General features: G+C 35.9%; 1 protein-coding gene across 2 annotated transcripts in view; it reads right to left on the bottom strand.

The window, feature by feature from the left end:
* Positions 1 to 3388: 3388 nt before the first annotated feature.
* The window catches only part of WDFY2 (WD repeat and FYVE domain containing 2), a 145015-nt gene continuing 125910 nt past the window's right edge, over positions 3389 to 22493 (bottom strand). For both annotated transcript variants that reach the window (XM_003764550.4, XM_031961963.1), the window contains 4 exons: positions 19408 to 19509; positions 18490 to 18620; positions 12551 to 12659; positions 3389 to 9733 (listed from right to left, as the gene is read on the bottom strand). In XM_003764550.4, coding sequence (XP_003764598.1) covers positions 9704 to 9733; positions 12551 to 12659; positions 18490 to 18620; positions 19408 to 19509 — 372 coding nt within the window. In that variant the 3' untranslated portion in view covers positions 3389 to 9703. The remainder of the gene's footprint in view (positions 9734 to 12550; positions 12660 to 18489; positions 18621 to 19407; positions 19510 to 22493) is intronic.

The raw sequence follows: 22493 nt of genomic DNA, 5'->3' as shown, positions 1-22493 counted from the left end.
TTCTCAGGGAGTTTCCATGCTAATGAGGAAAGACAACAGAGAAAATGAGAACAGAGTATTGATTGATGGATTTCTTCCAAGAATGGCAGTATTGCCAGAGTTATTGTCCCTCCAGCTGGAATTTGGAAAAGATGGGAAGGTCACATGGGCAACATCTCCAAGGCAAAATTTGAAACCAGGTCATTCGAGTACTGGTGTTTTCCTCACCACACCAGATTACTGAAGGTCTTTTAGGTACTTAAAGGTAAAAACTAGGGCTTGTTTTATGGGTTGCATGGAGGATTAGGCAGGAAGTGAGCCAGAGACTGGAATACAAGCAGACTAGTCTTTTGGTTATCCTTGAAGATAGAATACACCTGAAGGCTATTAAATTCTTCTAACTGTGGTCATATTCTCTATCCCACTCCCCCTTATATCACTGTATCTATCTTTCCTATATCCTTCAATTTCACTCTCTTTTCTGTGACTTTCCACTTCTATGGGAGTTACTGTCTCCTCCCTCTGCTTTGAACTTCTGAAGCACTTTGGGCCAGAATCTTGAAACTTGAGAATCTAATACTATTTGATCTATCCACAAGTCTCTATTGAGCAAGCAAACAGGTACCTCACCCTATAAATGACCCAAATGAAAGGAGCAGTGGCAGTCCTCTTTATAAGCTTATGATATGGAGAGATAAAGGTCAGCCATGAAAAACAATTAGAGAACAAAAGGAGAAACTGTAAATATCAAGTGACTGTTTGTATGGAAGAAAGACAAGATCCTCTGCTTGGTCCTAAAAGGTAAACCAGAAGCTATGTTCAATACAGGGACAGGGGCCAGACCTGTTTTCATTAATATTAATTAAAATTTTATTTATACATAATTATAATTAAATGTTAATGGAGAATTCCTAGGTGAGAAAACAGCCTTTAAAAGGCTGATAGTTCCTTTACTACTTGGACTTACAGAGGTTGCCTACTCAGTCAATAAGTGGACATTTATTTAGTATTGATACTATATGCCAAGCACTATTCTATGCATTTTGGATGCAAAGAAAAGCAAAACAAAACAAAACAGGAAAAACAAAACCTTTAAGGAGCATCATTCTAATGGGGAAATAACACACAAATAAGTTGGCTTAGACAAAGCCATACAGAGTCATCTGAAAGGAAGCCAAGTTAGATCTCCTAAAGAATGTGGGCTTTGAATTTGGGTGTTAAAGACAAGGATACACAGAGTCCTCAGAGGCTAACACTGACTTTTTGTGATGGTAAAGAATTGGAAAATTGACAGAAGCCTATGAACTGGGGAATGACTGAACAAATTGTGGTATATGAAGGTAATGGAATACTATTGTTTTATAAGAAATGATGACAGGCATATTTCAGAAAAACCTGGGAAAATTTACATGAACTGATGCTGAATAAGGTGAGCAGAACCAGAACATTGTACCAGAGTTGTGGATAAATCAAATGGTATTAGATTCTCAAGTTTCAAGTCTCTGGCCAAAAGTGCTTCAAATAACTCCAACATTGTGAGATGATCAACTATGATAGACTTGGCTCTTCTTAGCACTTCAATGATCCAGAACAATTCCAAGACTCATGATGGAAAATTCTATTCACATCCAAAAGACAATGGAGTCTGAATGCAGATTGAGGTATATGCTATTTTCATTTTTTTCTCTCTCATGGCTTTTCCCTTTTGTTCTGATTCTTCCTTTATGATGGCTTACCATATTGGAAGGGAAAAAGAAACTGAAATCAAAATCTTATAAAAGTAAATATTGGTGGGGGAAAAAGAATGTTTTTAAAAAAAAAAACTGACTTCTTGTATGTCACAGGCAGAACTAGAATACACATCTTCTGGGATTCATGACTAGCTTTCCAACCCTAAGTCACCTTGTGAACTAGAGAGTTTCCCATCAGAATAATCAAGGAAGGATGGAGAGGAAGGATGACTACTTTCAGATGGGATTCATACTTTAAAAGATGATTTGGGGGCAGTAAAGTAGAACACTAGCCCTGAAATAAGGAGTATGAGAGTTCAGATCTGGCCTTGGACATTTGTTAGCTGTGTGTCCTTAGGCAAGTCATTTAACCCTAATTGCCTCAAAAAAAAAAAAAAAAAAAATCTGGCCTAAAGCATCTTGAGCTAACTTCTAGCTCTAAGGCTCTATAGCAATGTCTCAGTGCATTAATTTCTTTCCCCATAGATTATATCAATTTTTGTGGGTTAGGAGAAGGGAGAGAAGCATTTATTCAGTGGGTATTTATCTGCCAGGTATTATGCTAATTTATGCTTGTATTACTATCACAATTTCTGTATGCTTGGCAGATTCTCAGACATCAATCAGTTCATAGAAATGAACTGAAAAAAAATTAGCTCATGGCCCTTAGTTTCAGATGAGGAAACTGCTATCCAGAGTTTAAACTCAGGTTTCAAATATAAGTTTTTTGAGCCCACTCTTTTTTGCTAAGATTTATCAGTTAAGGGGTTAATAAAGAAAAGAAAAAAAACATGTCTGTCATGATCTTATCCCTCTGGACTGGAGGAAGAACACCTCATCTTGGCCTCTAGAACTTCCTGTTACAGGACTCTGCTGACCTAATTCAATCTCATTTCAATTATATACCTCAGCCATAGCTGTCCCTCTGAAAGTACCAATTTCCAAAGAGTTATCAAGAACAACACTCAAGTGTTTCATGGCATAGCCCATGCTCGTAACTTCAACCACAGTACAAATACAAGATTAAGGGTAAAGGAAGGTTTATTTTAGAACCATGGAAGCATCTTTTCAATGAGTCCATTATATCATTTAATGAACAAACATACATTTGAGATACATGGGGAGGACAGAGGAAAAGGGAGTAGAGGGAAAACCACCATGCCATTCTGTAGTATTTTATCTTATTAGATATATAGTATTTAACTTAAGAAATTTTAATCTTTATCATTCTATCACGTTGTGGTAGAACAGAGATCTCCTGAAGATAATGTTACAATGACTATCTCCAAGCAGATGGCAAGATCTGGTTGCTGAGGACTTAAAAAAAAATGTATTTCATTCTCATATCCAGAACAAAGGGTAAATAGAGGGTTTAAAAATAGACCAACATTCAAGAAATTTGCTCCAACTTTCATGTTTATTACATTTTTACACTGAAATTCATAGAGGACTCCCTCATTTTAAAAGAGGAGACTAAATAAAATAGGGCTATTGCAACCAATTACAGAGCTGCACCATAGAGACTGATGGAGTAATACAGAAAAGCAGGTGCCATGTTCTTGACTACAGCAAGTAAGAAGCAGGCCATAACCTGTTTTCACTAAGCCAAGTACTTTCCAAGTTGTACAATATATAATAAGTTTTGAACTCCTAATAACATTTTTCTTTTGCAAAATGACAACAATACACTGAAAAATATATTCTTAAACATGAAATATCAATAACATAAAACATAACTGAAAATGTAATGGTTAAAAGAAACAAGTGTTTTGGTCCATACATCATGTTGGTATGTTCTAGTGCCACAAAGTGCTTTTGTCATTTAATAACAAAAGATATAAATGCAAATATAAGCAAACCATTTTCCCTTTTATGTTAATAATAACTTCCTATTCTTTAATTAGAGAAGGAAAAAAAGTCTAGTGTCAAGACCTGATTCTGAGTTATATAAGCTTCCTTGTTTCTAATACGATCATCAAATCAATATGTAATTTCAATCATTTTTTCCTAAGCAAGTCTCATTTGCTTATGATTCTGATCCAAATTAACAAACATTTGTTTTCTCCAACATAAAAGGCACTGTGCTAAGTGCTGCAGACATATACAACAAAAGTCTCTGAATTTAAGGAATTTACCTAATGGAAAGGAACACAGTGAGACTTACACAAAAAGGTATGATACAAGATGGAAGGTGATGAGGGAGATGAACAAAAAGGAATACTTGGAATATCTTCACCATCCTCATTATCTCACCTTTCCATAATAAAATATCCATGTAGGTACACGTAAAAAATAGACTGTGCTTTCTTGATATTTGACAGAGGAAACAAAGAGAGAGTGGTCAGTCTTCTCTCATTTATCTGGCTTAAGCCTTGCAGATAATCATTTGCCTAGTTGGTGTTGGCTGGCTTTTATAAGCCCAGTGATGAACATGAATTCTACTGATTGTACTAACTTTGAATAGCCATGGTAGAAACAGTGATGTTAAAAAACAATTGCATGGTTTGTTAAGTTTTGAGTTCTCTGCAAGGCTGAGATGAGGTTTAAAAATGAAGATGAGTTTATACTATATAGTTATAAAATACTTTAAGCATTAGAAATAGAAGGCAAAATTAGTCTATAGCCAAAATGGAATGAGGGCTGTGTTGATAATAAAGGGGAAAAAAAATGGCATTTTGCAAGCCCTGCAGGGCTAAATTTCCCAATAGTCATACCAAACTTTTCTCTCTGTCTCTATCTCTCTCTCTAGGGAAAAAAAAGGACCCTAATTTGCCTTGACTTGTGTGATTACGTTCAGGGTTCATCTAATTCCCTCTCTGAAAATTCTAAAGATTGTAATGCTTCAGCTGCTGGCATACGTACCAGAAGACTTAGCTGTGGTAGACACAGCACATAGTTAGAAATTAAAATAAGGCCACGTGTAGTTTGACAGAATTGGATTGTAAAGAGCTATGCCCTCTTGTTCTCTCCAGCCAGCTTGCAGACTCTCCCAAAGGTCTTGGAATACAAATAGGAATACAGAATAAAGGGTCTTGAGGGTGCTCCCAGGATGAAGGAAGGAATGGTGGACAGATCCAAGACCAATTTGAATTTAATAGGTAAACTCCTCAAGGACAAATACAGGTAGAAGGTAGTGTTCTATAGCCATCCTATGTACCAACGATTGGGTCAGGTACCCCGAGAATACCCAATACTTAGTAAATAATGAGTCAAGGAAACTAGGGGCCATTTCAAGCCAACAATTTCAGGCATTTACAAAGGAAAGTAAGCCCCGAGATGAGAAGAAGAAAGGCTTTCAACTGGAATGCTATGAGTGATCAACTAAACTCCTTTCAAAGCACAAAGCAGGGGAGCAATGTTTCTCCTTATTCTCTTAACTCCCTAAAAATCAGTGTTCTAATAGTAAAAATATATAGTGTTCCAGGAATATACAGGATATCCCAAAAGTCTTTAGTGCATTTTTAAGCTTTTGAAGATTAAAAGTGCCTAACCCTTTTGGAAAATCCTATATTTTTTGGCACTTTACACTATGTAAAACTGTAATTAAATGGGCAAATAATTTTTAAGAGTTAATTTTATTCTTGTTTCTCCCATTCAGGCTGCTGAATCCTTGCTTGCTTTCACTCTTTAAAGAAAAAATGGGTACTTGCATATGGGCACACACATACACCACAAACCTACCATAAAGGAGATAAAATGAAAAATTTGTTAGGTCTGTATGAAAAATGTAAACTGCTGGCAAAAAGAATTTCCAGTATTTTAAGATGTAAACCTTTGTGACAAAATCATTTATTTATATACAAATGAAAGGCAATTGTGATAGTGGATAGACAGCAAACCTCAGAATTAGGGAGGGCAGGATTCAAATATTGCCTGTGGCTCATGACAGCTGTATGACATTGGATAAATTACTCTACCTTTCAAATGCTCTAGGCAACTTTCCAAGCCTATAAGTTGAGTTGTGAAAGTATTGTCTGTCCTCACTAGGGATTTCCCTGTATGAATGGAATCACAGGTTCAGTCTTTCTATCTTTTAAAACACTACAATGTGATACAAATCAGGGAAATCTCATCCAATGAACTAATTTACTTCTCTTAGGCAAAATTAGGACAACTAACAAAATGAGCTCTAGCAAAAAAAAATTATATTTGAAAACCTGAGGCTTCAAAAGAATGGAGGTGTTAGTTGAGTAGGAAGATATCTGCCAAGAAAAGCTCACTGAAATGGGCTCTTCACATTTAGTATAATACCACAGATATACTTGTGTGCACCTGAATTCCCTCCCTCAATTCTGACTTTCTGGTGCTGAGGCATTTGACAAGGAAATATGCAGACCTGCAACAAATACCCTATTATTCTAAATTCACCAACCTGTTGGCTCATGACCAGAGGTGGTGACAGAAGGTATATCAAATAATATTTTGTGGAAAAGAACTCAGAACCTAGTGGTATGATACTTCTTATCCACTAGTGGCTTGGTTAGAGACTTCCAAATCACTCCAGAGTTTGTTATTCCAGGTGATATTCACAGTCTGCTAAAGTAAAAGTTTCCAGGAATTAACAGTTCCCCCAGAGATCTCCTGATGTGTCCTATACCTTCCCTACCCATCAGGCGCTCTCCTACCTCAGCCAAAGAAAAAAGTCCTCATTATTGCTTTGTGTGACATGATTGAGGTATACTTTGCTTGAGGGTGGGAATTCTTGGAACACCTTAAGGTCTTGGGACCTCTTAAGGTCCTTTTCCAGTTCTGATATTCAAAGATTCATCTAAGAATACTACATGAGTAATGTATGGAAAAGAGTATGGCATTTTAAAAGCCAATCAGAAAGACTGGTTGCTCAGGCAAAGAAACAAAACAAGCCTTTAAGTTTTACTTTATCTGAAACTAATTTTTTTTTTAAACTATTATGGTAGAGTTGCTACATCTTATGATGATAATTTCTAAGAAGTAAATAAAAGAAAGGGGTGGGTACTTAATAGGTCATTATGTATGTGAGAGTGAGAGTGAGAGAGAGGGGGAGGGAGGGAGAGAGGAGGAGAAAGGGGGGGGGGCAGGAGAGAGAGAGAGAGAGAGAGAGATCACAAAATTTCATGTTGTTATAGTAACTCCTTTTTGGATATGAGTTGGACTAGATGGCCACTCTAAAAATTCTGTGAAATCATCATAATTTCCTGTTTTCAAAAAATATCCAGTTTGGGTAAAACTTTCAGCTCCCAAGAGGAACAAGTATAAAGGCAAGCCAAATGGACAGTAATTGAAAAGGAAGCTTAAGAGAAATAGGCAAAGTCTCCACAGAGAAAGAAGAGGCTGGTGCCAGCTTCCAATTCTGACTGACAGAAACTTTCACTTTCAGAAAGTGCCTGGTGGAGAAACATGGCACAAACAGAGAATTTTGCCAGAAAAGGGTATAGAAACACAATTTTAAAATTAAGGCATTCACAGAGTTTCCAGGATAACCACTTCATACGCCTAAACTATGTTTGCTGAATCCAATTGACCTTAAAGGACACGTAGACAAGAGAAGGGAAAAACAATTCAGTGACTGCTTAGAAACATCTAGTTTTTGTTGTTGTTGTTGTTTTGTTTTAAAGCAAAACTCCTACCACTTATGAAACTTGAAAATGCCTTGACTAGCTTTAAACTATGAGCAAATCTTTGGGCTTGGATAGAAATGTGGTATTGAAAAGAACTATTAAAGGCTTTTGAATATAGACATCCATGCAGAGAAATCACGTTTGAGTCAAATGCCAGTAAGCTAAAAGAATCATGTGTGATCCTAGAGGAGTGCAAGTATTTGTCCAATGAGATTTTGGCTCAGTTGGAAAACATGTGCATAGGCCTGATGGGCACTTGATCCATCAATTCCTTAATACTGTATCTCCCTTTTCTTGTACTGGCTAGAATGTGAAGAGGAAGAAGGCAAAATGGAGCTAGAAGCCTTCTATTCATTTCTGTGGATCCCTTCTACCTTTCAAGGACTTAGAAAATTTTATTAGTAATGAGGTAATGAGATCCAAGCATATATTATACATATAGACAGACTACAGACATTTGAATATTTTAAAAATTGTAACATCATAAAAATTAGAACATGAGACAGACATGCAGAAGACATTCAAAATAGTGATTATAGCAGCTATTGACAGCAAGGAGAGAATTTGGGGGAGATAAAAATATGTTAAGTGATTATGTTCCTTAGGATATTTTTGTCCTATGTATATGTTTGGGGGAATGTGAAGGATTGAGTTATAGTAACCTGGGAATACTCCCCTAGTGCTTCATTAAAGTTTCTTGCTTATAAGCATAAATTTTCAATTTAATAAGGCAATGAACAGTGCTATTTTCCCCCAAACCTCTTGGGCTATCATAACCACCATCAAGTTATTCAAGAGGTCACCGAACCAGGAAGCAGAATTTGCCATTATGAAGACCTGGTTTTCTAGTTTGGTGCTAATCACTAGGCAGAAAACCAAGAAGAGGGAAAAATCAATGATAAAAATAAGTCTGTTGTACCATAAGACTTTCTGCTTTCTAAAAAGAAGGAAATTAAAAGAGACATTTTCTATTTCCCTCCAACCCCCAATATCCTTTGAAAAAAGTTCCCAAACTTAGATATGTACAAGGTATCATGGAAATAACAATATGGTGGAAATGAAGTTCTCCCTAAAAGAGAATAAAAAAGTAAATTTTCTAGATAAGAAACAAACAAATGTTTTAAGCTCTATAGGAGGGAAAGGCATTGGTTCTCCTTTTCACATCTAGAAGAGCTGACAATTTTCCCTGGCAGGATTTTATTCCCATTACTTTTAGAGTTAAAAAAAAAAAAGAAAGAAAGAAAAAAGAAAAAAACCACACCATAACAGGCAGGCCATTTTGGTTCTCTTTAAAAAGCATTATTTTACATTTCATTTAAAAAGTTAAAGTTTTTTTCCAAAAGGAAAATAGCAGGAGAATGCAGATTTCTACCATACCAAGTGTCTCAAGGGATATATCATTTAAGTATGTAGGGTATCTGGATCAATCCTATTAATTTTTTTCTTAATGCATAGTTTGAATAGGGAAGGAAAAAAGAAGAGACTTAATTAAAATTTTATACAGATGAATGCATTTAAGTTCATAAGTAACACATAACTAAGAGACAAATGCTTTTGCAAACATGTGTTTTGGTGAAACCTGAGAGAGGCCTGTCATTAAAATTTCCTTTAAAATAGCTTGTGCGGTTCCAGCTGAGTTCAGATGAACACAGGTGCTAATGGGAGATGCTCTCAACTGTAATTACCAACTTCTTGGACATCTTTTAGATAGCTGTGGAGCAGCTTAACCGTTATTTTTAGGAGGCAGGGGGAAGGCAGGAAAAACTCCCATTTTTTTTCTGGGGTCCAGGAAACCGGAGAGGTTGATTTCTATTAGATAAAGTCTGGATGGATGCAAGCACTGCTGCTTAGTTCCTTCAAAAAGTCAATCTTCACATATGTCTCCGCTGAATTGGGGATGAACCCAGAAATATCAACAATAAATAGCTTTAAATACATTCGTTCTGGTGAGGTAAAAGTGATGCTGAGTATGTGGTAAGATATATCTTGGGGTGGGGAAGAGGAGGAGCAACAAAGACCACACCCAACCCTGAAAAGACACCTCCCTCACTTCTTCAATACAAAGCAGCAAGAACAAGGAAGTGTTGAAAAATTAAAACTAAACATCCATCCCACATGATTTTTCCCCCCAGACAAACTCAGAACAATGTAGCATGGCCAGATTGTACAAACCATTTGCTTAAAAAAATATTTTTTTCTATTGTGTGAACAAGTTGAAATAAGAGTCTCCTTACTAGTGTTTGCCCCATACTGGCAGATGACTTAAAAACTAACTTAGATTTTTTAGTCTCTCTCTTAACTGCCCACGATACTCAGCTTTACTTTTATCTTCCTCAACAATTTGGGTTAGAGTGACCGTTGCTTCCAGAAATACTGTTTTTTGGATTCTGGAAAACATCATGATACAACTGGTGTCATATCCCACAACTGTCAAAAAGAAGAAAAAGAGATTTCATGTAATAAACTACAGTTTTACTGAATTATCTGAAATATTTAAGTTATGTAACATTTATATAATAATAACAGCTAACATTTATATAGCATATTAACTATGTGCTAGGCACTCTTCTAAAAGCTTTACAATATTATATTTTATAAATACATCAATAAATTTTATTACTATCTGAATAACAAAAGTTTCTAAGAATTTAATCCTGCACTTCCTACCCCTTCCACTCCATCCCCCCCCCTCCAAAAAAAAAAAGCAGAATGGTAAGTTGGAGAGAACAATGTACTTACAATAAGAAGATCTGGGTTTGAATTCTAACAACGTATTAGCTAGATGTTCTTAAGCCAATCATTTCATTTTTCTGAACTCAGTTCCCATACTTGTATGTTCTTATGTAATTCTAAATTCTTTTGCTTCTTCTAGGTCTTTACATTTAAGAACTAAATCAAACTACAAAAATATAATTCTCAGTCAAATAGGAATAAGTAATAAGATTTGTTTTCTTCCACAATCAATTTGGTACAAGAAAAAAACATGACCAAAAATAGAAATTTAGACAATGAGGGTTAATTAACTTTCCTAGTCACACAGCTAATAAACGTCAAGTGTTTGAGGCCAGATTTGAACTCAGATTAGGTCCCATCATTTCAAGGATTCTCCAATGCTGTTATCCATGACCACTGGTCTTTTGATTCTCAGGAAAAAAGGTACAGGGATGATATAAATGAGCAACCCATTAGTTTTTGAAAGATGGGAAATGTTCTGTTTTTAGGGCCTAGGAAGCCCCCAAGACAATAAAATTACTTAGAGGTACTGGATTGCGGTTATGAAAATGAATTCTATTAACTCACCTGTCTCCCACAACAGCCTTGTGAGGCATGTAGCATAAGGTACTATAATTCCTATTTTAAAGGTGAAGAATTTATTTGTTGTGATTCAGTCACATTTCAGCTATCCCCAACCCCTTGGTGACACCAGTGGGAGTTTTCTTGGCAAAGATACCAGAATGGTTTGCCATTTCCTTCCCAGCTCATTTTATAGATGAGGAAACAGAGGAAAACAGGGTTGTGACTTGCCTAGGGTCACACAACTGGTCAAGGGTCTGAGTCTTCCTGACTGCAGGCCTGGGTGCTCTATTCACTGTGTCACCTTGCTGCCTCTAGAGATGAGGAAACTGAGACTCACATGTTGGCATCTCCATTGGCATACAGCTAATACTAAATGTTCTCCCTTGAGTTCAAATCACGCTGCTATAGTGCTACTGTCTTCTCTGGGTAGAATGGGAAGTAGCCACCATTTTAAAATGTAAAACACTAGTTTTCGATTGAATAAATGTTTTCATGGTAAAGAGACACCTTATTCATTATCCTTTCCTTCAAGAATTGTTGCAATTCTTACTTTTTTTCTGGAGAATCGAATTTACCCATTTTCTATTTGAATACCTAAACAGAATTTCTTGGCAATCATCTCTAGTCTAGTAATTTAGTATCTTCTTTTTTAAATAAATCACATTTAATGTTTTCTCCTCATTTGTTTTATGTCTCAATTGGAGAATTCATTCAAATATATTCTATACTGGTGATTAGATGAGATAGAAAGGTAAGGGAAAAACTACCCTTTTTAACCAATTCATCGACTGTACTCAATGATTTGAAAAACTGATTCACTGAGTGCTGAGTTATCTGATTTTATCATATCAATGGTTTGCCTATGATCTTAATCACAAGCAGGCCAACCCACAGTGATGTTACTTCCCCTTAAAATGTTAAAGTACTTATTTTGATGTTTGTGATTTCATCCACTTAGGGGGTGCCTGGTGAAGAATTGCTCCCACTAACCCAAATTAATACCCACCATTCCTCTTTTTCTTTGAGTTGCTGGAGTAAATGAGAGGACTTGCATAAACCCAGGTGGTACATATATAACAGGGCACGACTCTATAGAGTCTCCTTATGTTTTTTATTTTTTTATATACTTGATGAATACTACTGGACTGATGATTTTGCTGGCTAAGGAATTCCTGGGTTAGGAAAAACAGGTTGGCACCTTCTCTGGAACTTATTCTCTGAGAAAGAGCTTAAAGCAGCAGAATCAAAATCAAATAGATACTGGCCCCATAGTAAAAGAGAAAACCACAGATTTATATTATCTTTGTTGTATTGTATTTCTATTTATTCTTTTTTTTTTCCTGAGGCAATTGGGGGTTGTGATTTGCCCAGGGTCACATAGCTAGAAAATGTTAAGTGTCTGAGTCCACATTTGAACTCAAGTTCTCCTGAATTCAGGGCTGTTGTTCTATCCACTGCACCACCTAGCTGCCCCATTTCTATTTATTCTCGAGAAATATTTCCCAATTATATTTTAATCTGGTTCAGGGTCACTTTGGAGTTTTAAATAGTAAGTTTGGCACTTTCTGCCTAGAACACTGAGAGGTAAAGTGATCTGTTTCAGGATAACACAACCAGTATGTATCAGAAGGAAGACCTAGGTCTTCCTTGCTCTGTGGTCAACTCTCCATTTATTATGTGACAATGACTTCATAGATCAACATTCATGATTTGCGTTGTTACATGTGTATTCTATATCTCCCCAAGTAAAATATAAAATCCTGAAGGGCAAAAATTGCCTAAAAATTACTAAAGCTCACCACCACTGCCAACACAAAGTACATGTGAAAAATGTTGTCTCACAAATCATAGATACTACTCAAAGTCTACCATATTATCTCAAAATGAAAGAGGAAAAATTTTAACATAAAAATAAATCAATAAATGTGACACATAATGATCTCTTACCTTAATAACTTTGTCTGTCCCACAAGTCAATAGCCAACCTCTGGTTGCATCAAAATGCACATGAACAATATTATGTTTACTGTCATGGAAGGTAGCTGTGGGTGCACGTCTGGAAGTAAAAGAAAAAAAAACATGTGTGTGTGTGTGTGTGTGTATGCATGCATATACACATTTGCAAAAGACATACATACACACACACACACACACACACACACACACATTATAAGCATAGTTAAGAAGAAACTTGGATCTCATTGTTAGTTACCTGCAACAGTTCTATTTTCAAAAGGCCACAGCAGTAAATCAAATCTGACTTGACTTTATGGTACTTGTGCCTGGCACAAAGTAAATATTTAATTACTTATTTTACATGACATCTTATCCTTGTTACCTAACCAACCTATTTTTCTGATCATATATTTTCTAGATAATACTTTAATGCCATTTTTACAGCAAGTAATCAATGGTCATATTTTTCATCATTTCTCATTACCTTCTAGGTCATCCACAAATCTGATTTTTTAGGGACTCTAGTGGAGTTTTTTACAGCCATATAGCAGCAAGGAAGAATATTAGTGCTAAAAAGGGTTTTGTTGTGGGGAGTGGGGGGGGAGGAGAGGAGGGGAGGGCAGAGAGAAGAGAAGGGGAAAAGTAAGTAAATATTATTTCAAATGCTCTCCAATTTCCCAATTAGCCCATTCTCTTCTTTCCATTCAAGTACATTCCACCTACATGGGCTAACCAAGCTGGACTAACTCTGGGCTTTCCATTAAATATGCTAAACTATTCTCTTTGATTGGAAGACAGGGGCATAAACTCAAGACCTCTATTTAAGGAAGGTATTTAGTCTAGACATATCTTATTTCTCCCTTGGCTGCACTACTATGGATCTTATTTTATTTATTTTACCATGCTCCCAAAGGGACCTTCTCACTATGCCTATTTCCTTCTTCCACCTGAATCTCAGCTTCCTAAAAAGTGTTGTTTTCCTCCATTATATTGTAAGCTTCTTGAGGACAAGAACTATCTTTTTCCCCTTCCTATTTTTGTATCCCCAGTGCTTATCACAGTATCTGATTTACAGCAGATACTTTAATAAATGTTGATTTCTTAACTAAAGGTTATAGCCTAAATAAGGGGAAAATCTTTATCCATTTGGTATATATTTTTAGGTTTTTGTAATAGTCATAAATCTCACTGAAAAGAAAAACTGCTACTAACATTATATAGCACTTACTATATGCCTCACACTCTGACAATTACTACCTTATTTGATCCTCTTGACAACCTTGGGAAAGAGAAGCTATTTTTATTTCCATTTTATAGATATGGAAACTGAGGCAGTTAAGTGACCTGTCTAGGTTCACATAAGTAGTGTGTCTGAGTTCAGACTTGAACTCAATTCTTGCTAAACCTAAGCCAGGTATTCCATCCACTGTACCACCTAGTTACACCTAAAAGGTCTTATATCTTACTATATTATGAAGCTGTGCACAATTAGCATGTCATCATCCACAAATATTTCAGAAGCTTTTCAAGGGCTTCATTTTAGGAACGATATGGAATCCCACTTCTCATCCATTTGGAAGATATATTACACAACAATTAAGTAACAAGCATTTATAAATTTCTTCTATATGTCTGGCAATAATAGGTGCTAGAAATATCAATCAATACAAAGGATAAAACAATGCCTGCCTTTATAGAGGTTAAATTCTATCTTACAATGATGGAAACTTTTGATGAGCACACACCTTTCTATTTTTGTGTCTCAGTTGATGTTGAAAGGATTATTGAACAAAGTGATTTCTGAGGCTGTATCTAATACAAATTCCTTGTTGGAAAGAGAGAATGTACTTAAAAAATAACCAGCCAACGATAAATACAGCATGTTTTTGTAGCTGCTTTTCTATCAATGAGTAATGTGTCGTCTATGGAAAATCATTTATGAAAACATGCCTCTTGCCTGTACATATTTTCTTCAAGAATATCCTTTGAAAAGATTTTTTTCTTTTCTTTTTTAAAATGGTATTTATTTTTTTCCAATAACATGTAAAGACAATATTTAACATACATTTTTTAAAATAAAATTTTTAATTCCAAATTTTTCTCTTCCTTTCTTAAGATGGTAAATGTAATGTCTGGGCTAGCTTTCTGGAGGTCCTTTGGACAGGCCTTAGTCTCAGCAGGATAGACACCACGAGAATGGTCAAGGATAGAGTCTAGATTCTTTATTCTGGCTCAGTCTTGATCTTAGTGCAGGAGGCATGAGAGCCACAATGAGGCTGGCCAAAGTTAGAATGTCTATCTTCCAGTCCTTCTTAGCCCTTATAAACCTTATTGTAATTACATCGTTGCAGCACACTGATTATGTGGGAATTAGAGAAGCATTACATCACCACACTAAGTATATATGTGGATTAGAGAACAATCATCTCATCAATTCCACCGAGTTAACACCTTGTTTCAAGTATATTTCTCCAAAGTTCCAGCCCTCTACAGGTAAACAATATGATATAGGTTGTACATGTACAATCACATAAATCCTATCTCCATATTAGCACGTCATATGACCGTTTGCAAAAGAAAAAAACCACATAAAAGTGAAAATAGAATCTTAGCCAGATTTTTTAAAAAGATGACAAAGTAGACAACCATAGTTACTGATTTCTGATAGCCCTGGGGTAGGAGTTTCAGGGGTAGGATGGAGTGGTAATTGCACTATTCTGAGTGATTTCAGCATCTTCCTTTCTTTCTGTTATGTTAAATTTTTTTTCAGTGTTTTCATGTACATGTATTTTCAGTCCTTTGCTGTCATATTTCTCTGCTTAGACAGGAAAATAAAGTGTATGCTGAATAAAAGTTTTGGGGCCTTTTTATACTGGTAAACTTCTCTAAGAAAGTCTGCATTTATGTGGATATATTATTAAAGGTATTAATAATAATACTTTTAGGTTTCATTTTACAATTTAAAAAGTGCTCTCTTCAGAATAACAGGATAGTGCATATATCATCTTTATCTTAAATATTAGAGAAGTGGTTCAAAGAACTTAGTCATCTTATTAATAACCACCTAACTAATAAAAATCAGAGCTGGAATTCAGTATCAGTAGTAGAACAATGAAAAGTTGAAGAGTGTTCAGGAGAACAATTAAGGTGATATGATTTGAAATCATGCCACATAGAATTGCCTGAAAAAAATGGGGACATTTCCTTTGGAAAAGGTTAAGGGGAAATATGAATAATAGCTGTTAACCAAGTATCTGAATGGAAGTTCTATGGAACTATAGATTTGAACCAGAGTCACTGAAGGTAGAACACTGGGTAGAAATTGTGCAAAGACAAATTTAGGCTTGATATAAAGAAGATATTTTTATTAACTGGAACTACCCAAGAGAACAGTGGAGAACTGATTTCCCCCGACTAGAGGTTGTCTAGCAGAGGCTGCTTAGTGATTATTTGTTGAGAACAAGGATAACCAGTTGAGGTCTAAGTAACAACACTTAAGGATGTTTAATCTTAGTCCTTCCCATCAGTCTGATCTGGGTCTCTGGAACCAAGGAAGTAGCAGAGGCTGAATGATCACCAATTTAGTGATTCATCTCTCCTCTTGAGGTCTAGATAAGGAAAGTGTCCTAGATACCTATTATTTACTAATAGTGTTAATATTAATATCTTTCTGTAATTTCTAGTATCCATTCATAGTATTAATACTATTGCCCTTTTTGTTTTTACTACATAAATCTTTCAACATTTCACAACCAACTAGAACTTAAAATACAATGGAAAACACATATGATAAAACATTAATATCCAGGAGAAGGGTGTCTTGAAAAGGAGCAGCAAAGTTTCTACTGCAAAATAATGGCATTTTACAAAACTATATGAAGTCTGACATTTGCTGCTGTGATTGAGTGACTGCGGAATCCTCAGAATACGCCCTAAGATTCACTGCCACTTGGGAAATACCTTCACTCATTTGGTCTTCATTCCACTCAGATATCTAACAATTGTACTCAGGTTTATCACTCATATACAACTTGTTTCCCGTTTTGCCCAGTTCAAAAGTATTGCAAAGGCCACCTTGCATATAGAAAACAGAGGGCCATCTTCATGTCTCTTCACTATGCAAGGGTCACTCATTTCTTAAAGAGGCAGATTCATGTGTTTTTCCCCCATGTACCATTCAATCAGTCAATAAACGTTTATGAAGTGCTGACCACATACTAGGTATTTTGTTAAGTCCTAGGGATAAAGGCAAAAGGCCAGCATAAACAAGCATCACAAAATGTAAATATAATTTAAATAGTGATCTCTTCTTATTCTTTACCATTATAGGAAAAAAAGAGAAGACATGTCAAGATGGGTATGATAGAGATTTTAGGAAAGATTTATTCACCATTACTTCAAATAGCAAATTTTAAATTTCTGTAATTGAGATGAAGTTTATGTTGAAGAATTATTTTTAAGTAATAACTTTTAGAAATAAGCTAAAGAGCACAATCTTGTTCACATTTTAAATATTCTGAGAAAATAAAATAATCACATCAAAACTAAGTTACCAAAAAAAAAAAAAATCAGAAAACACTGAAACAAAAAGAAAATAGCTGCAGAATGTGAGTCAGGATAGCTGAGGGATAGGTTACATTCTTGTCAGCAACAATACTTAGTACCCTGGATAAGTGACTTGCCTTCATTACCTCTTTGTCTCAGCCATAAAATGGATCTCAGCTGTAAAAGAAAGCGGTTGGGCTAAGGAAATCCATATTTGCTTCCAGCTGTAACGTTCAATCATGAGGGGAAAAAAATGCCACACTAAAGCAAAAATCAGTTTATTCATTTCATCATAGAAAGATGAATGGAAGGAAAGATAATAAATGGCCAGAACTGCTAAAAAAGTTAAATCTGGCTTTTTAAAAATGGAGTTATTAGAGAAAGGCTTCACTATGTACCTGATTGATAAGTAAAAAACCAGACCTTGGAAAGCAGATAAATTAGGGTTGATTATTTCCATTACAAAAGGTTCTTCATTTGTAAAGCATTCACTACAGATTTCTTTTACATAATGAACTTTTAGTGTACCCATAAAATATCATGCAATTTATAGTATATCTACTATATCAAATGATTTTTGACTTTCCAAGATGGTAAGGAGTAAGAGGGGAGAAGGAAGGCTTAGGGAATGAGGCATTAATTTAGGTTGTTTCTTTTAAAAATATTCATGAGGGGGGGAAAAAAAAGCCTTAAATGCGATTCATGATAAGGCAGAATGTTTACAAGATGATAAATGTGCTTTTATTTTTTTTTTTTAAATTAGGCAACCTTAAATTGAAAGTAGGTCAAATGTTAGGGCTGGTCCCCAAAGTCACTAGACTAATTACCTAGTGTGTACAGTATAGCTAATGGGAAGCAAAGTAAGGCCAGATAATCTGAATAGCTGGCTAAATAGTATTAGTCTACTGAGGTGAAGAGTAAGCAGCACCCTCTTGGAAAATTAAATCTGTTTCTAATCTTATGGTTCCAGTGAAATCCACATGTTGGTCAAGAAAAAGGTTCACATCTCCTTCCATTCTGGACAAATTGCAACAAGGTATAAGATGTGATAGGACAGACACCTGAGCATTTTTTTCTGTTGTGGCAAACTGTCCATAAGAATTCATTCAGAGAATACATTTAAATCAAAGAAATGCAAAATGCCTACAGTTTCGACTAGTTGAACTGAAATAAAGGGGGAAAGGGATGAAGCTTCATAAGCACAGATTGCCTGGATATATAGGAGGGTGAGAGAACATCTCTGGGATATATTTTATAAGATTGGGTTACACCTTCTAAACTGGCTGCTATTAAGACAAACAGACACAACTTTGGGCTTTCAATTAACTGCAGCTCCCAAATTTGTTCTTTTTATTTGAGTTATACAACATGCCATCAAGACTTACTCTTCATCTGTGATGGACTCATGACAGCTGTCACAGACTCTCACTTCAAATTCAAAGCCCATCAGTGGGATGGAGGAACGCTTGGAGCTACATTTGCCACAGACAGCCTTCCCACACTTCCTACAATGGTGCTGGAAAAAGAAACAAGATACAGAGACATTCAATATGGCCACCACAACTCTCTGAGCCAGCAGTACCCAACACTTGCCAGAATCATGGATGGTCAGCAAGGCTCAATAGGGGAAAGACTCGTCCCTGAAATGGCCCATGATACAGATAGAAACATGGAAAGGGAGTCTAGCTGGAGTCCATCTGCTATCATCTGTTTGCACCCAGTTCCTATGGGTGAAGACAATTTGATTGTCTTAAAATTTCTACATTACAGCATTCTGGGAAGCTGCATCTCCTGTGCTATGAGTAAACTTGAGAACTAAAATTAAGAAGGAAAGACAGAAAGGGGAAATGAGCATTGTTGGCACAAATCCGTCACTTAGTGTGGTATAAAAGTGATTGCTTTTTACACTTTTCAATTTAGTAGACATCTCTGGAATTCATTAAAAAGTTAAGTTCTTGCAATAAGCAAGGCATTAAGGAGAATATAATTGACCTTTGTCCTCCAAGACCTAATTACATAAAAGGAGGATTAAGCCATATGGCATTGGAAAAGTACATTTCAAAGCATTAAGAAAATGCCAAAGAAAGGACCAGGTAAAATGCTATATGTCAAGAGGGAGGGAGACCAAGTGGATAACCAACTATATTTTTCTAAAAGTGATTATGTAAGAATAAACTTTTAACAGGCAAAAATGTAATTAAATGTAGTTACAAAGTTCTATATGGTAGACACACACACACATACACAGAGAAAGAGAGAGAATATGAATGACTGAACGTGTCTGAAATGTTCAATGAACTAACCTGTCTCAAGCCAATTTTTTTACTGTCCCACATTTGCTTGAAGTTCCAGAAGAAAGGTTGGTCACATTTTTGACAGGAATCACTGTCTAACCATTCAGGAGTCTTGTCAACAAAAAACACAAACAAGAGAGGCCATACAACATTTAAATGGTTGTAACTGATAAAAATTCACTGATGCACAAGCATTGATGCTATGTGAGTATATATAAGACAAAATGCCATCTTCAAATTCATACTCTTTTGGGAGGAAGTAAAATTGGGGAAATAAAATAATCAGTAAGGTAAATAGGAAAATAATGGGGCCTGGGCCTAGGGTTTCAAAGATATCAGGTACTCCCAGATAAGGAAAACATCTTCTGCCAATGCAGTCTTCTTTGAAAAACTTAAAACCGTAGAGACTTTCCATAGGAATAGAGGCTTTGAATTCAGGGGAGCTCAGACTCTGAACAAGATTAAAATCTAATTGGGAAATGTTTAACAGAATAACTTAAAAAAAATAAAATAGATGCTAATTTGTGTTTTTTCTAAGCCAGCATGTATCTAGGATCCATTTCTATTTCAGTTTAACCCTGGCTGGCCTTAGCCTTGAGAGAGCAGAATGTTTGCCCTATATTATGCAGACAGAATGGGTCAGACATGGGATATTTGAACCTAGGAACACCAGGCTTGGCAGACTAACTCTCTATCCACTATGTCGTGCTGTCTCTGGTTAAGTAAAGACAACATCTATATTGAGGAAACAGAATTCATATGTACTTATAATGCTGCCGATTAAAAGTTACAAGTACCTTTTTGCCTAATTGACTAGTCTATTCCTAAATTAATATCAACAAAACAAAAAACTAGCCTCATTGGTCTTCTTATATCATTCTGATCCATTTATCTTATCTCATACTACAAAATACCAGTGCAAAAGAGGGGGTGAATAGAAGGCCCACAAAATTCTCTCCCATACCAGCTCCACGAGCACACTACAAACAACTCAGTTATTAGCAAATAGGACCTGTGATTATTTGAGATTTTGCCTCTCTGAAGTTCAGAGTATTTAGCTATGCAATCCTTCAATCTTTCCATTTTACCGATTAAGAAACAAGACTCCAAGTAGTTTGGAACTATGCTCAAAAAGTTATCAAACTGTGCATACCCTTTGATCCAGCAGTGTTACTACTGGGATTATATCCCAAAGAGATTATAAAGAAGGGAAAGAGACCTGTATGTGCAAGAATGTTTGTGGCAGCCCTGTTTGTAGTGGCTAGAAACTGGAAACTGAATGGATGTCCATCAGTTGGAGAATGGCTGAATAAATTGTGGTATATGAAAATTATGGAATATTACTGTTCTGTAAGAAATGACCAACAGGATGATTTCAGAAAGGCCTGGAGAGACTTACACGAACTGATGCTGAGTGAAATGAGCAGGACCAGGAGATCATTATATACTTCAACAACAATACTAGATGATGACCAGTTCTGATGGATCAGGCCATCCTCAGCAACAAGATCAACCAAATCATTTCTAATGGAGCAGTAATGAACTGAACTAGCTATACCCAGAAAAAGAACTCTGGGAGATGACTAAAACCATTACATTGAATTCCCAATCCCTATATTTATGCACACCTGCATCTTTGATTTCCTTCACAAGCTAATTGTACAATAATTCAGAGTCTGATTCTTTTTGTACAGCAAAATAATGTTTTGGTCATGTATACTTATTGTGTATCTAAGTTATATTTTAATATATTTAACATCTACTGGTCATCCTGCCATTTAAGGGAGGGGGGGGGGGGGGTAAGAGGTGAAAAATTGGAACAAGAGGTTTGGCAATTGTTGATGTTGTAAAGTTACCCATGTATATATCCTGTAAATAAAAGGCTATTAAATAAAAAAAAAAAAGAAAAGAAACAAGACTCCAGATCAGAGAAAAAAGTCTTTGTTCAAAATAACCTCCTTTGGAACAGCCAAATAAGTTAATTTTGCTACAAGGCAGAGTTCTGCATATCAGGGGAATGTAACTGGAAATAATTATGGTATAAAAACCAAAAGGCATCAACAAAACTTGACAAAAGTGATCTCATCTCTTTTAACGGCCTCAAACATGATTAAGGTGGTTGGATTTTCTTTGTGGTAGCTCTTTTCGTAGTGGCAAGGAACTGGAAACTGAGTGGATGCCCATCAGTTGGGGAATGGCTGAACAAGTTATGGTATATGAATATTATGTTCTGTAAGAAACAATGAGCAGGATGATTTCAGAGAGGCCTGGAGAGACTTACATGAACTGATGCCAAGTGAAATGAGCAGAACCAGGAGATCACTGTACACGGCAACAATAAGATTATAAGATGATCAATTCTGATGGACTTGGCTCTTTTCAACAACGAAGTGATTTAGGACAGTTCCACTGGTCTTGTGATGGAGAGGGCCATCTGCATTCAGATAGAGGACTGTTGGGACTGAGTATGGATCATAACATAGTATTTTCACCTTTTTTGTTACTGTTTCCTTGTTTTTTGTTTTCTTTCTCATTTTTTTCTTTTCTTGATCTGATTTTTCTTGTGCCCCGTGATAATTGTGGAAATATGTTTAGAAGAATTGCACTTGTTTAACATATATTGGATTGCTCTGGGGGAGGATGTGGCTGCGGGGGGGGGGAAGGTAGGGAGAAAAATTTGGAACACAAGGTTTTGCAAGAGTGAATGTTGAAAACTATCTTAATTTTGAAAATAAAAACCCCAAAAATAATCTAGTTAGACTTTATTCTCAGCAATCTATGATGATATGCTTAAATCTTTATGATTATCTATAAAGCCTGCTCATTTTAATTGTAGCCACTCCACTTTAATTTGCACATAGGAGTTGTTAGGGAAATTGGCTAATTTCTGGATATATCCAGCCCAACAGAGCTCATCATTTAGCAAAGGGACTGAGATCCATATCATAGGTAATTTAAAACATTGGTAAATGAAAGTAAGGGCCAGATCCATCTATCTCACTAGAAACGAAGAAAAGGGCCAAGATTCTATTTGGTCTCTTGAACACGTGTCTGATGTCAGTACTAAATACAGACTGGACTATATCTTCTGAAAT

Source organism: Sarcophilus harrisii, chromosome 3 (genome assembly GCF_902635505.1).
Source record: "Sarcophilus harrisii chromosome 3, mSarHar1.11, whole genome shotgun sequence".
NCBI classification, from domain to species: domain Eukaryota; kingdom Metazoa; phylum Chordata; class Mammalia; order Dasyuromorphia; family Dasyuridae; genus Sarcophilus; species Sarcophilus harrisii.
Note: the sequence above shows the minus strand (reverse complement) of the source record. Positions and strands in the feature narration are given on the sequence as shown.